This window comes from Salminus brasiliensis, chromosome 22 (genome assembly GCF_030463535.1).
Source record: "Salminus brasiliensis chromosome 22, fSalBra1.hap2, whole genome shotgun sequence".
NCBI lineage: Eukaryota > Metazoa > Chordata > Actinopteri > Characiformes > Bryconidae > Salminus > Salminus brasiliensis.
Genome location: NC_132899.1, coordinates 23181466 through 23195733, shown reverse-complemented (window position 1 = coordinate 23195733; position 14268 = coordinate 23181466). Strand labels below are relative to the sequence as shown.

General features: G+C 41.2%; 2 protein-coding genes across 3 annotated transcripts in view; one reads left to right on the top strand and one right to left on the bottom strand.

Annotated features, from left to right (window-relative positions):
• Window positions 1-2583: 2583 nt before the first annotated feature.
• tmem130 (transmembrane protein 130) lies at window positions 2584-11827 on the bottom strand. Of its 2 annotated transcripts, XM_072666686.1 has the most exons (8): window positions 9221-11436; window positions 9030-9118; window positions 8790-8961; window positions 8302-8444; window positions 8114-8198; window positions 7312-7514; window positions 4868-4980; window positions 2584-3294 (listed from the first exon to the last, which is right to left on the bottom strand). In XM_072666686.1, exons 1-8 carry the CDS (start codon window positions 9352-9354, stop codon window positions 3163-3165), a joined length of 1071 nt encoding a protein of 356 aa, XP_072522787.1. In that variant the 5' UTR covers window positions 9355-11436; the 3' UTR covers window positions 2584-3162. The 2 variants fall into 2 exon arrangements, with proteins under 2 accessions (XP_072522787.1, XP_072522788.1); XM_072666687.1 differs by lacking the exon at window positions 9221-11436 and adding an exon at window positions 11774-11827 and having other exon boundaries at window positions 8790-9118.
• Window positions 11422-14268, top strand: part of baiap2l1a (BAR/IMD domain containing adaptor protein 2 like 1a) — a 30700-nt gene continuing 27853 nt past the window's right edge. The window contains exons 1-2 of the mRNA XM_072666685.1: window positions 11422-11699; window positions 13470-13545. Of these exons, the coding sequence (XP_072522786.1) occupies window positions 11649-11699; window positions 13470-13545 (127 nt within the window). The 5' untranslated portion in view covers window positions 11422-11648. The remainder of the gene's footprint in view (window positions 11700-13469; window positions 13546-14268) is intronic.

Sequence of the window (14268 nt, the reverse complement as noted above, 5' to 3'; positions counted from 1 at the left end):
ATACAGCTATCTTCCATGATGATATTTACTTAAGAGGTAGCCAGTAAGGTACCCACCCTGGATGGTACCTTTTTTCTGAGATTGAAAAGATAAAAAGGTTTATTATATGAGCTTTCATTACTTGACACAGAATGTTGGAGCTTTTACATATTACACTACTTATACATTCTATACTGTACATCACTGTGACTGTCGAAAACCTCCAAAACTGCACCTTTACAGGAGACGTCTCTACTTTTAGCGGAAGCCAGTGTAAAACAACCGATGATCTCAAACATGATTTCATGTAAAAACGTTCATATAGCTCGATTGTTCCACTTAGTAAAAATACCACCTATTTGGCCGTTTTTCCACCTGTCCACTGTTAGTGCTGTTGAGGTGCGTTCCGAAGCCTAGGCTGTAGCCTAGGTAGGCTGCATTTCTCAGCCGCTACGTCAGAAAAGGCTGCTCAAAAGTGAAGGAGACTTCATGTATTTCAAGTATGGCTCGGCTTCACCTGCCGTCCCTTAAAATCCACAGGAGTCAAGCATCTAGGCTTTTTTTCCAGGCCGAACTTCCCCCTGGGTGGCCGAACAGCCGAACAGCCAAACAACTGCTCGCTATAACTTAAGTCCTATCTCTTGGGCAAAGTGTAGTGCCAAGTATTAAGGCCTCCATACTGACTTTTGTATTTGTTAGTATCTAAGCTTAGAGGTATCTTTTGGAATTTAGTCTGAGCACTTTTGTAAGTCGCTCTGGATAAGAGCGTCTGCTAAATGCCTTAAATGTAAGCGTGTACAGGCCGGAAATGCAGCCTTCGTTAAGAGTGATTTGGAGGACGCAACTGACGTATCCTTCCCGGCCCTTTTGACAAGATTGATCCCAAATGACCTGACCACGACAAGTTGGAACGCCGTCTCTGGACCGCGAACAGTTCGGAAACTATAAATCCCCTGAAGCCCACAGACACGTCATGGGTGCAGGATTTCTTTACATAGCTGTAATCAAGGAAACTTGTGCTTAGCATGGCAGCCTTTACTAGCATTCAGTTCTCTTCCCATTAACGCAACATATCAAACCTATATAATACATTCAGTCATAGAGCAAACAAGAAATAAGTAAACAAGAGCATGTCATCATTACAGTGGCTACAGTGGCAGTGCTAAAGTAAAGCTGAGGATTGCATGACATTGTACGGTCTTAACAAGACCAGATTAATCTGTTTCTGATGCTCTGCGTGCGTGCCTTGTTTTCCAATCCCAAACAACTAATGGATATAAGGTTAACTTCAGCTACTGAAAGAAACCTTGCACAACACTCAGCATGATCATACAGTTCACCTATAAAAGGAATATAAAAGTGAATGAAAAGAAAAGGGGTCTTAGTTGACTACAGAACAGCATTGACCACAGTATACCTCAAAAATGGCCCTTAACACAAAATGCACTTCAGTTTTATATCAAATGTCAGTGATCGATTGCTATGCTTCACACAACTGGTCTCAATGTAAGGTAATGGCTGATGTGTATGATTAAGTCACACTCATAAATATTGGGGATAAAGCTGCTTAAATATCGAGAACATCAAGGATAGGTTAGGGGGCCTGGTTACATTGGGCCCTTAATTTTGTTACCCCTGCCTTCTCTGCCATCTCAGAGCAGCCAATCAGAGCAGAGCTTATTTACATAGATCAGCTGTTACTGACAAAGACAAAGACTAAATGTTTCTAAAGCAAAAAATGTCTTTTTGAAGAAGCATTGGTAAGCTGGTGTCCACAAACATTTGACATAAAAAGTACAATAAAGGTGCTGGGGGGCCTGGGGACCATTGGCGTCCTCTTGGCACTGAAGTGTTATTACCTTTCCCTGGTGCACTGGTGATAGATACACAATATGTCCAAATGTTTGTGGACACCCCTTCTAATAAAAGCATTCAGTTACTTTAACTTGTGTCCATTGCTGACACAGATGTGCAAACACACACACACACAGACACACAGCTTGTCTAGTTCCTGTACTGCCAATAGATTAGGACTCTCTGGAGCAGATAAACATAGAGCTGTGGAGCAGTGGAACTGTGTTCTCTGAAATGATGGTTGGTGCTCCATCCAATACTTTTAACATGAGTTGGGGAGTGACCTCACAGTCACTCTTGTCACTGCATGCAATCAGATCATCACAGCAATGCACAAAAATCTAGTAGAAAGCCGTCCCTGGACAGTAGAGACCGTTACTTCAACAGACGCAGGATAAACTCTTTTTAATATCCTTGATTTCAGATGAAACAATGAATGAGAAGGTGTCCCAATACTTTTGTCCATATAGCGTACGTTGTTTTAATCCAGAGCCAGAGGTCTTACATGTTTGGGGTCTACACACATTTTAAAATAAAGGTACTACAGGTTCTTAATATTAAACTAGCTTTGTTCTTTAGGGAAGGACACATTCCTTTTTACTACCCTTAATTTCAGAAGAAACAATGAATGACAAGATGTCCTAATACTTTTGTCCTTACCGTGTACACAGCTGCTGCTTTTCTGCCATGCAGTCAACCTTTAAATTGTCACCCACATGAAATCAGTTAAGCTTGGATTGAGAAGCTTGATTATTTTATTGGTCTGCAGCGTAAACTCAGACTCATGTAGGCCTACAGATCATAGTGCAAAATGCTCATACCATAATTTAACATTTCAAAAGACTTTCTGGCTAAACTGAGTCCGGACTGGTGAACACAGCAGGACTGGGGCCTGAGAAAAGCCCCCCCCTGCTGAAATGTCCACAATTTAATTTTAATTTTCTGTGAAAAGTAAAGAACACAGTAGGCCTATATCTAGTTTGGCACCCAGATGACTCACAAGCAGGGACAGAAGCCCATGCATTTCATTTAATATACTGTATAAGAGCCATTCAGACCTGCTGAGGTTAAAAAAAGACATTAACAAAAGAGAAAAAAAACAAGATGAGAGAGAAAGAAAAGTCACCGAGTCCAAACGTACTCCTCAGGAAGTGGCGAGTGACGCAGAAGGACAAAATGATGCTGTTGATGCTTTTGGATCCGGCTATTCGTGTGATTAGTGCTTTTCTGTGCCGGTGCTGAATGGCTGAATATGAGCAGTGAAAGACATTCAATGTGTGAGGAGTCGCTGAGAGAGCTTTGTGAGCTTCGTGAACTTAATTAAAAACACTAGGATGTATGCGGCAGGGCTTCACTTTCTTTTGGCTCAGAGATGATCAAGGAAGGTAGACCATCAGGATTGTCTGCTCCCTTTCTCTGAGCCTCAGTATCAGCAAAAGAAAGGTAAGTGGTAGTTTCTCCCTGTAAAGAAACAAAAAACAAAACATGGAGCAGAAAACAGACGGTAAACATATTGATCTACAATAAAACACTTTAGTTTGACTGGACTTGACTTTAGGTATGAGTGGACTGTTCAAGATCTACATAATATCCCCAAAGACAGTCTTAACAGCACAGTTTTGGGTTTGTGTTATTTAGAGCGGTTCGCCCTCTAGTGGGCAAAACTCTTCACTACATTTAACACACAGGTTCTCAGCTGTGGTCTTGCAATACCACCTAGACCAGATCATTTAAGTGTTTTACTGCTCTAACACTGCCACTTTCACTCAGAGAGAGATTATATTTTTCTTATTATTATTACATATACATTTCTATATAGAAAGCATGTGCCTATGCTTTCATATGCTGTTGATGTTTAATAATGAAAAAAATAAAGATCCTTGGTCTGCTAAGCTTAGATTTCAGGTTCTTTTGCTGCAAACTATTGACTGCACAACAATACTTTTATTACTGTTAAAAGAGCCCGAAAATACGTAAATAAAACTATTTATCTTGGCACAGTTGACTGCAAACCTCCAACATTGCTTTTTCTTCACTGAAAAGAAATTCAGACACAACCAAAAGAGAAAAGTAAAGAGGGGCCATATTCCCTAAACTGTTACGTAACAGTCTTGACTCATATTTACACCCCCAATGTACATATACCCATCCCGCTAGCGAAAGTCCTGCTAGCCCTACTCACAGCTAGTGACACGGTGAAGCTGTCCAGTAAAAAAACATGTATCTCCAAAATAGTGACTTTTCAGGATAAGGCTAAATGGTTCTTAACTTTGATTGAAAGTTAAGTGTAAAATAAGAGTTTGTTTTAAGTTATTTGGAGCTTTTCTATTTGTCTATTTATCCAGAATTATTCACACAGTGTACAGAAGCAGCTACAGGGTTCAAACCATGGACAAAATTAAAAACGGACAAAAACATGTTTTTTATTGGACAGCAGCAATATGGTGCTTTTACTACTTGTAGTCAGTTTTCTGGGTCAATCATTGCAACAACTCTGCATCAGTAACACTGGGTAGTACCAACAGGCCTTGTGACCTGATCCATGGAGGGGGGAGTCAACAACGGTGTGCAACGATGGAGGGGAATATCCATGCTGGGCTAAAAGCTAACTCTAGCCAACTGGCTTTACTATCTCTCCAGCTAGCTAAAACCATAAAATGACCAAAAATTAAATCATAGGGTTGTGAATGGGTGTGTACATTTTTTTGGCCCTCACAAAGTCACATACTTACTACTTATACATCAGAGAACAAGATCAAATACTGAATACATACATTCAATGGCCACCTATAACTGGGAGACATTTTACTGGTAATATTTTAAGCAGACGTTTGCTCTGATTAGCTGATGCTGACTAATGAGGGCTAATGATGACTTAATGTGCACATAAAGAGCACAGGCATCTATCAGAAGCCACAGTCTGTAAGAGTGATATTGATGCACCTACGGGTTCACTACTGGGGAAAAGAAATAAATGAATACAGTGGAGTCTTCTCAGATGTGATGGTGGTCTTAGATCCTCTCAAAAACGCACCTTCTTAGACAGCAGTGATGGCTGCGGGGGGCGGCACACTGAGATGGCGATGAAGATGACGGCTGCAGTAATCAGGGACGCGCAAGGCAAGATGAAGATAAGGAGACTCAACACTGAGGGGACAACAGTAGGGATTAGCACATGCGGGACACTCCAGTGAATAAAAACTGAGACATTCTGATGATCTTCACACAGCCAAATCAGGCTAATGTTTAGATGTGCATGTACATTTTAGTTGTTTGCTATCCATCAAATCATCCATCCATCCACTGTGGTTGGTCCAGTGATTACCCTGTTACATTACATTGTGTAGCAATTCCAATGTCCAGTGAGTTGGGCCACACTCCTTATTTTTATTTTACTTTGCAGTAACTCTTTATAGGTGCATTTAAATTTACTACCCAGTCAACTTGCTCATGCGGGGCTCACAGCAGTGTACAACCCCTCTTGGTCCCATCACTGACCCTGGTGGGCATCCATATGTGAGGCCAACATGGAACCCAGAAAACAAAATGTTCTGGTTCCTTGTTGGGCTACCCATACGGGCCCCCAAATCCTAACTACATTCACCTTCCTGTGCAATAAGGTCAGTTGTAACTAGGTCTGGATAAGAGTGTTGGCTAAATTTTCACTAATGTTCCACATAATGATGACACAACTGATTTTTAAGCTGATTCGCACCAATACCTCAGAAAACAAGAGCTGGCAATAATCATTCTCAATGCTGGAGCTGGCATTATGTTCTCAGCTTTAAGTGTTTCCTTTTTTGCATTGCAGTTCACACTGCATACTGCATCACATATTTCTTTCTTTGTCCAGCATTACTTTAAAATACCACAGGAGCACAATGTCAGAAACAATTCTCCTTTTGAAAACCACAGGTTGTTCGTGCAGCACCTCAAAATTAAGCCCCCCTGCTTTCAGTCATAATACCAGCATCTCTGTGCTCTGAACAGTGGGTCTGTCTTTTATATTCATTTTATCAGCAAGAAAACTTTTTCTCAGTATTCTCAGTATTTTTTCTCTAAAATCAAAGTGCTTTGAAGTGATGCCAAAAAAGAACTATTTTCGGTTTCCTAAGGTTCAAGAACTATTGAGATTTGTGGTCTGGGGACTGAGAAACAGCAAAAATGAGGCCTTGTGGACTAGTCTGAGAGCCTGGTCAGCACTAAAGGACCTTTCAATGTGTGGTTCTTAAACAAAATATAAATATATATATACATTTGTATATTTCCCTGCTCAAACACACTATATTCAACCCATCCATTAATTACCAAGTTTAGAAGATGCACTATGGGCCTTATTTTAGCGATCTTTAGACGAGCTGTCGAGCTTGATTTAAGGAGGGTTAGTGTGTAAGTCTAAGTCTATTAATACTAAGTCTTTTAATTAATCATGGGTGTGTTTTGGGCGTAATGTGCAATGAACCAATCAGCGTGTCACTTTCCATTCCCTTTAAGAGCCAGGTGCAGCCTGGCAGATTGCTATTTCAATAGTGACAGTCGTGCACAGTCTGGGAAGGCTTGCGTGTATGCGCCTGTGTTGACAATTCACTGCCAGGATAGCAATGGACGTCTGACTGTTGACATCTGTCTAGGTTGTTTTCAGTCAGTGGTGCACCTGTTTTCCACAGCCAAGATAACAATACGCCAGAAATTTACCTGAACACACCTCATTTTGAGACCAACAGCTAGATATATTCACAAGCACCACTGCTATTTATACGACGCATGTTTGTGGACACCCCTTCTAATGAATGCATTCATCTACCCATACACATTGCTGGTTGGTGTGGTGTAACAGATAATACCAGTACCTACCAGAAAGCTACCACACCATGTGGGAGACCAGGGTTTGATTCCAGGCCTGAGTGACAATGCTGCTGCTTTGTCATATGAGTAACCTTGTAAGTTGTTCTGGCGTCAGCTAAATGCCATGAATGTAAATGAGAAGCACAGCCAATAGAATAGGACTCTCTGGAGCAGATGAACATGAACCTATTGGCACCATGTCCAATGCCTGGCGTGGACTAGAGGGGTATAAAGCCCCTCAGCACTGAGCCATGGAGTAGTAGAACTGTGTTCTCGGGAATGAAGGTGCTCCATCCAATACATTTGGAATGAGCAGGGGTGGTGTTGATCATCCAACATGCTGACCTCACTGATGCTTTTGTTGCTGAATGCAATCAAGTAAAGACAGTAAACTCTTTTTTAATACTCTTTTAATATAATGACTAAGCAGGTGTCCATATAGTGTGTATATATATAGTGTATATATGCTCAAACTGTGCTGGACTCAAGCCCGCCAGGACCTAAAGGTTTTCCCCTTCCCTTTCAGCAGTGAGAAAACTGCTGCTTTTCTCAGAATCATATATTCGAAGAACTATTTAGGAAGCTTTATATAAAAAACAGTGTACATTAAGTAACAGATATTGCCATACTTACTGTTTTTTTGCACATAAACACTGTAGGAGGCCTGGAGCTCGCTGATGTCATTCTGAGCGCTGAGGTCCAGGCAGTGAGTGCCCAGAGATTTGAAGGTGTAGTTCAGCTTGAACTGCCTTTCATAAAGCCTCACCAACTTGCAAGAAACACGACTGACCGAGCGACAGTTAGGCAGGACTCTCCAACACACCCATGCTGGCAGACTGGAGCCATCATGTGACACACACACACACATACACACACCAACAAAATCAGTTAGCAAAACCAACATCAGGCTAAAACTGATCTTCAGATAAAACACAGAAACACTGCAACATTCTCAAAATGTACTTTTGATCCCCTTTACGTCTTACACTTCCATTTTTCACCCTTATAATGCAGTAATGTCCTTAACATGAGTTTTAAAGATCCTACAATAGAACCCTGTGGGACCCCACACATAAATAAATATACTGTTACCAAATAATTCACAGTAGTTCCTGCATTATGATTAATACTATGATTATACACCTAGGGATTAAAATGTTTAGTGGATGGTTATTTGATAAACATTTTTTTAATTAGATAAACAACAGTTTATAGTTAAATATAGCAATTAAGAGTGTGATGTATGATACTCTACAGAAAAAGGATTCTATATACGTATTGAAAAAAAGTTATTTGACTGTGTGCAGGTGCCTAAAGAACCCTTTAACCAGACTAAGAATTATGTAAGCATCTAAATGGCCCTTTGAGTTGGTGTAGTTTCTAACTTAAAAACCTTTGATAAACCTTTCAAGCAATGAATCTGAATAAGAATCACCTTCCAGAAATGAGAAAAGACAAACTGCTGCTTTGGTTCACACTGTAACTAAGTGGTCCTCTCAGCTCAATGCTAGTGATAGCATCTGGAAGAGAAAGGTCATGGAGGTTCAGTGCATAATACCAAATACAATAAAACAAGATACACTGTATAAAGCACAAATCAAGTGTTACTCTTGTTGTACCCACCAAGCACAGTCAAATCCATGGAGTAGAGCCCAGTGAGTCTTACGACCCTGTTTATATTGACTCCCACATTCAGCTTGAACGTGTAATTTCCTGATGAGGCATATCTGTAGTGCATGACTGGCTCTGGGCCCACGATCACATCCCTTAAAAGTGCAAAAACGTGATGGAAATATGACAGAAGGACATTATGCTGACAAGGAATACTCCAACCTAATTTCTATTTGTCACGGGTATGGTTGGGTATGGTGGATTACCACTGACAATAACTTCTTTAGTACAAGAACAGAAATCCCCTTCACACAGAATGTCAGTGGGAAAGTTCCGCCCATTGGCTTCTCCTATACGTGTGTTTCGAGTTCTTTTACTAACTACATAGTTGACTGATAGTTGACTGTACAGAGCAAAGGCAGATAGATGCATCAAAAAGAGATGAGGTGAAAACATGCTGAAGTCATCCGTTAACACATCATTCTGTATACCCAGCTTACCCGTTACCCAAGTCCCAGGTGTACGTGAATCTTGCTGTGCGTAAATTGCGCTGGTGGTCAGCCAGCTCAAACGAAACCATGGTCGGTATGTTAGCTGCCAGCTCCCCGCTCTCTCTCAGGTACGTTGCACTCCCTTCCTTCTGATGGAAAGTGACCTTTCCCATCACATGGCCTGATAAATAAAAACTGATATTACACAAACCCAAAGACGGCAAATTCTGAATGTGGCACATAACTCACCAACGGATTGGACCAAGTCATCAGGAATGCAAAGTGTCCTCGAGGTGAAAGCCAGAAGACAAAGAACACACACTCGAGTAATCCACACACTGTGGAGACAAAATCCCTGGATATGAAATAATACAGTGATCATAAAAAGAAATGACAGCAAATCCTCGTCTACCACTGAGAGTAAGATCCTCAATACTTACCAATACATGAGATGTATGGCAGTAGTTGGTAGTAGCCAAGTACAGTGACGCTGTCTGAATCTGTGTGAAGATTCACATGCCTGAAACCCCACCCACGTACTAGAGGGCTGGGTGCACCTGAGCATAAAGGACATGATTGTGCAGCCCTAATTCTAGCAGAAATGTGACTAATTGCAAAAAGCATGGCATACTGTAAATCAATGCAGGAAAGAGAGACAGAGAGAAAGGTCAAAGAGAACTCACTTAATGGCCATAAGATGGCGTCTGGTACATATGAATGAAGGCCACTGGCATTCATTGCTGATAACATATCATTCTCATGCATGGATTGAAATCAGCAGGAGATGGCAAGATGACAAGGAAGGTAGATAGGAGCTAGGAGTAACAGCTCGAATCTGACGTACAACCTGATACAGGTGACTGCAACACAGCTTTTGTCATCAATGTTGTCATCTGAGCATTCAATTCTCAATGAGACACTGAATTTACAGCTAATCAAAGATTAGTTCATCTACGTTTTCATGTCAAATCTAGTTGTGTAGCATGCCATACTAATCACTAGCATTCTCGCATACCAGCACCGGCACACTAATCACTGATTAGTGATCTTAAATTTCAAATTCATGCACCAGCTGTGTATATTAGGGATGTCCTAATCCTTCAGCCCATACCGATCCGATACCAATCTTATTTAACTTATTACCTAACTGATTTTTTATTTTGTTTATAGTGTGTTTAATGTCTTAGAATCCAGTCTGACTCACTTCCCTCAATATTCAAAGACATCCATATTCACCATTGTGTTGGACAGTGGTGCCTTTAACCCACATTAGCACTAAACACACACTAGTGAGCAAACGCACACACAGTGGACAGTGAGCGATTGGCAGCCATAGCTGCAGTGCCTGGTAAGCGGACAGGGTTGAGGGCCATGTTCAAGAGCCCAACTGTGGCAGCCAATGTATCAAACCCACAACCTTGTCATCAATAGCCCTGTAACTGGTGCACCACTGCCCCTTCCGTTTAGTGTCTGGATTGTATCCTGATAAGATTTACAGATGAAGCGCATGCATTTACACTTGGTAGTCAAATGCGCCTCTGGTTAGTCAGACTGAAATCAGATTTCTGTGTGGGACGGAATGTGCAAATTTGCTTGCTGCACGGCCGTTATTACTGGTTTTTCGGCTAAACTGGGAGTCATTTTGGTGGGCGAATGCGTCTTGCAGATACAGATGCGTTTACACTGCTATAACATGTGGCTCAAATACGTCTCAGACAACCTCCTGAAGTGGTTCGAGTGATCGGCTCTGTATCTGGTTGAAATGAGTCTTGGGTGTGTTTACACTTGCAGTTTTATGTGGCTTGGCCTCATCCAGTTATAACGCGGATATTAAAGGCGGATGAAGTGGCTAGGTGTAAATAGGGGTCTAGATTCAGCCCTGAGTCCACAGATCTCAAAACACCAAGCAAACCATTTTTTCTGAGTAGAACATTGTCTGAAAGTTGCAACTTTAGGTTCTTATAATTTTTAGTCCGTCAAGTTTTGTAGATGTTCCTAGACAGCCTTCCATCAACATTCATTCATTTATCCTCACCATTGAATATGTTTTTTTTTTTTTTCACACATAGGCATATTCCCAAAACGAATCTATGTTTAAACAATTGCTCCGATTTTGTTGCTTGGAAAACGTTTTCTGTCACATTCATTAAACGTTGTGTGTCAGTGTGATATAAGTGTGCATGATTATGCATGATCAGTTTTCATTTTTATTTTTGGAAATGTTGCTTCAAACGTTTCCATAACATTAGCGTTTGTCTCAATGGGAACGTCGTGTGAGGAAGGTTTTAACAACGTCGTGATGAAAAGCATTATTACGTCACTACGTCACAATGTAGCTACGTACCGTTACACGCTTACCTTCCTTAAACCTTTTGCAAACGTTGCTGAACATCCTGATAACGTTCTCTGTCAGCTGGATAGCAGTACGATCAAACCACACCACAGAGCAAAGCCTACCCCCTGCACAGTACACCATGGCGCGCGACAGGGGGAATATTAGGGGGAGTTGAGGCACTGGTCATCCGCCCGCCTGATTTACAATCGTTCACTCATTCATCCCCAACGGTGTGGTGGCGTCACGGCGTTACCTTTGGACGCGCAGCCAATCAGGAGCCGCGGCTCTGGGAGACTGAAACCAGCGCTGCTGAGGGCTGCAGAGCGCCTGACCGCCTCAGTATCGACACATGGCTTACCTCACATTTTAGACGCTCTGGTGGTGCTTCCGCCGCGTCGACACTGTTTCTTGTTTTGGTGTGTGGGGGAACACGCTTAAACTGCTTTAGTGCGCTTTGGAAACCTTGACTATTTTTTTTTATTATTGTTTTTTTTTTTTTTCCCTGGGGAATTTGTGAAACTGCTGCTGCCAACATGTCTCGAGACCCAGACGACGTGAACAAACTCACAGAAAGCACGTACAAGGTAAACATCGACGCCAGCGGCTGGATGTGTGGAAGAACAGGAGTGGGGTTGGGAGCAGTTTAGCGACCAGTTACCTCAAACTTCACTGTGTGGAGGCTTTTCTTTCTCCATCTTCAGTCTGAGGGTGACTAAGCCCCTCATTACTGGCTAAGGAAACGCCAGGTCCGGGCAGGCAGGCAGGCGGGCGGGCAGGCGGGCGGGCGGGCAGGCAGAGGGTTAGAGGACGCTTTGTGTGATAGGAGTTTTATCGTGACGTGGTTGGATGCTGTACATTATATTTAGGCTGCTTTTAGTCTTAACCCTGTTCTGGTTCTGGTTCTGCTTGCCCTCATGTTGTTGAGGAACAACGCTGCCACACTTTCAGTTGAGTTTCTGGGCTGAGTAAAGAAACCAGTTTTATGTGGGGTGTAAGTGTTGCATACCTGACGACTCATTGTTTTGCCAAGGGTGTGCCCTGGGAATTGAAAATGGAGCCACCCAGCTCTACCCAGCGCTTCATTCTGGAACCAGGAGGCCCTGCATGACTTCTGGGCCGGGCCAGAGCAGGACTTTGCTCTTGAACAGTAATTAAATAAGGAAAAACGTGTTAAAGATTAAACAGCCTTTATGTTGAGCTATATTTAGAGCATACAACACACTCTTCTACCCCTTTAACTTTTCACACCTTGGTTTATAGGAGGTCACTAAGTAATGTGTCCGCCTTCGTCTGAACAGTGACTGTGGGTTCAGCTACACAAGCAGTACTTGATGCCATGCTTTTATTGTTTTTGTAAATATTAACATTTATTGATATAGTATGGTCACGTGCAAAGACATTCTGCAGTTCTGGGAAAGTCAGAGAACATAACTTAGTATTGATTGATGGAATATTTCAGAAGTTTAGATAACTTTATTTGCCTGGATTGCTAATAAAATGTAGCATTACCCATCTGTAAGTGATCTACTAATAATAAGTCACAATCATACACAAACAGTTCAGTACTGTTCTTGTGGGGGGTTTTTTTGAGCATAGTGAGTAAACCTCCACGGTGCAGGCTAGAAAAAGTAAGTGGACCAATGGATTTAATAATCTGAGTTCTTTCTCACTTGTTAGAAAATATCTTGGGGTGATCTTAACCAGAAAACAGGAACAGTCCTGAGATTTTCTTTATTTGTAAACCCAGGTCTGTAGTTTACTCAGTTGATTTTTTTTTTATAGGGATATTCTGAAACTTGTTTGCATTGACACAAGGTTTCACACTAAGCAGTCCTGTGTTGCAAAGCACCTGTAAAAACGCACACTTTCAATCTCCTCTCTTAACACTTTTTGCCAGCAAGCTCTTGGAAAAGTCAGTACAGAGGTTCACTTACTTTTTCTAGCCTGCACTGTGGGTGTTTACTCAGTATGCTCAATGAAAGACACAAACATGAAAACTGCTTGTTATTAGTGTAGTTGGATTGTGTTTGGCTGTAATTGGGACTTTTTAATAACATCAGACACTTTTTTATTAGTAGTCAATACAGGAATTTGGTAATTCCACATATCTTTCACAGTTCACTTTACTTTATTTTCTTCTGCTTGTACAAAAACCCACTGGCAGAGATGTTCACCTTTCTGACCACCAAAATGGTCTTTATGGGCACATACTGGAACAACACAGGCATGAGTGCAGCTGTTAGGTGTATTAACATATTCTGTGCACATTCCATGTAGGCCTAGGTCTATCCTTTCAGGATTCTTTAAGCTCCTGAACTATTATGTGTTCTTGACCTTGTGCTCTTCTGTCTCAGAGCGTGATGGAGCAGTTTAACCCAGGATTGCGCAATCTTGTCAACCTTGGGAAGAGCTATGAGAAATCAGTGGCAGGTAAGCACTTATTATTGAAGTTTATTTGAGGAATTTTTTATGGGTATCTAATGTTTGTGGCATAAAACTTGGGAAATGTTGAACTAATGCCAGGAAACTGTATTAAAGTAACTGTTTGTTAGTTCCAACTACACAAACCTTCTGAATGGAAAAACCCTACCTGTGGTGTTATATCTGATTACTGTGGTGACTGGCACTCCTGATTATCATGATAAACTATGTCACATTACCAATGTCACACTAGTCTTTTCTAAACATGTCATGGATATTGTCTGTACTCAGTTTTGTATTCCATTACAATGAGAGAAATAAGAAAATCTTGACGTATTGTGTGTATATATATATGTGTGTATGTATATGTGTATGTATATATGTGTGTATGTATGTATGTATATATATATATATATATATATAGATATATATAGATATATATAGATATCTTTGGTGTTGTTGAAGAACCCTTGGTAGCACCTTTCATTTTTTTAGATTATTCTAGTGTCCAGTGTTGGTGACAGTGTTGCTGCCAAGCTCTAAACAGCTGGAATGATGTTTATGAAGTTAATGAAGTGTTCTCTCTCTTACTTTCTTATGCTGTTGTATAAGAGTATTAGAACACTAGAACACTCAAGATTGCTCGTTATTGTGAGTAACATCACAGCTGTGCCACAACAAAAGCACAGCTGTGATGTGAATCGTCATAATAGGCTTCCTTGAATGTTTTAC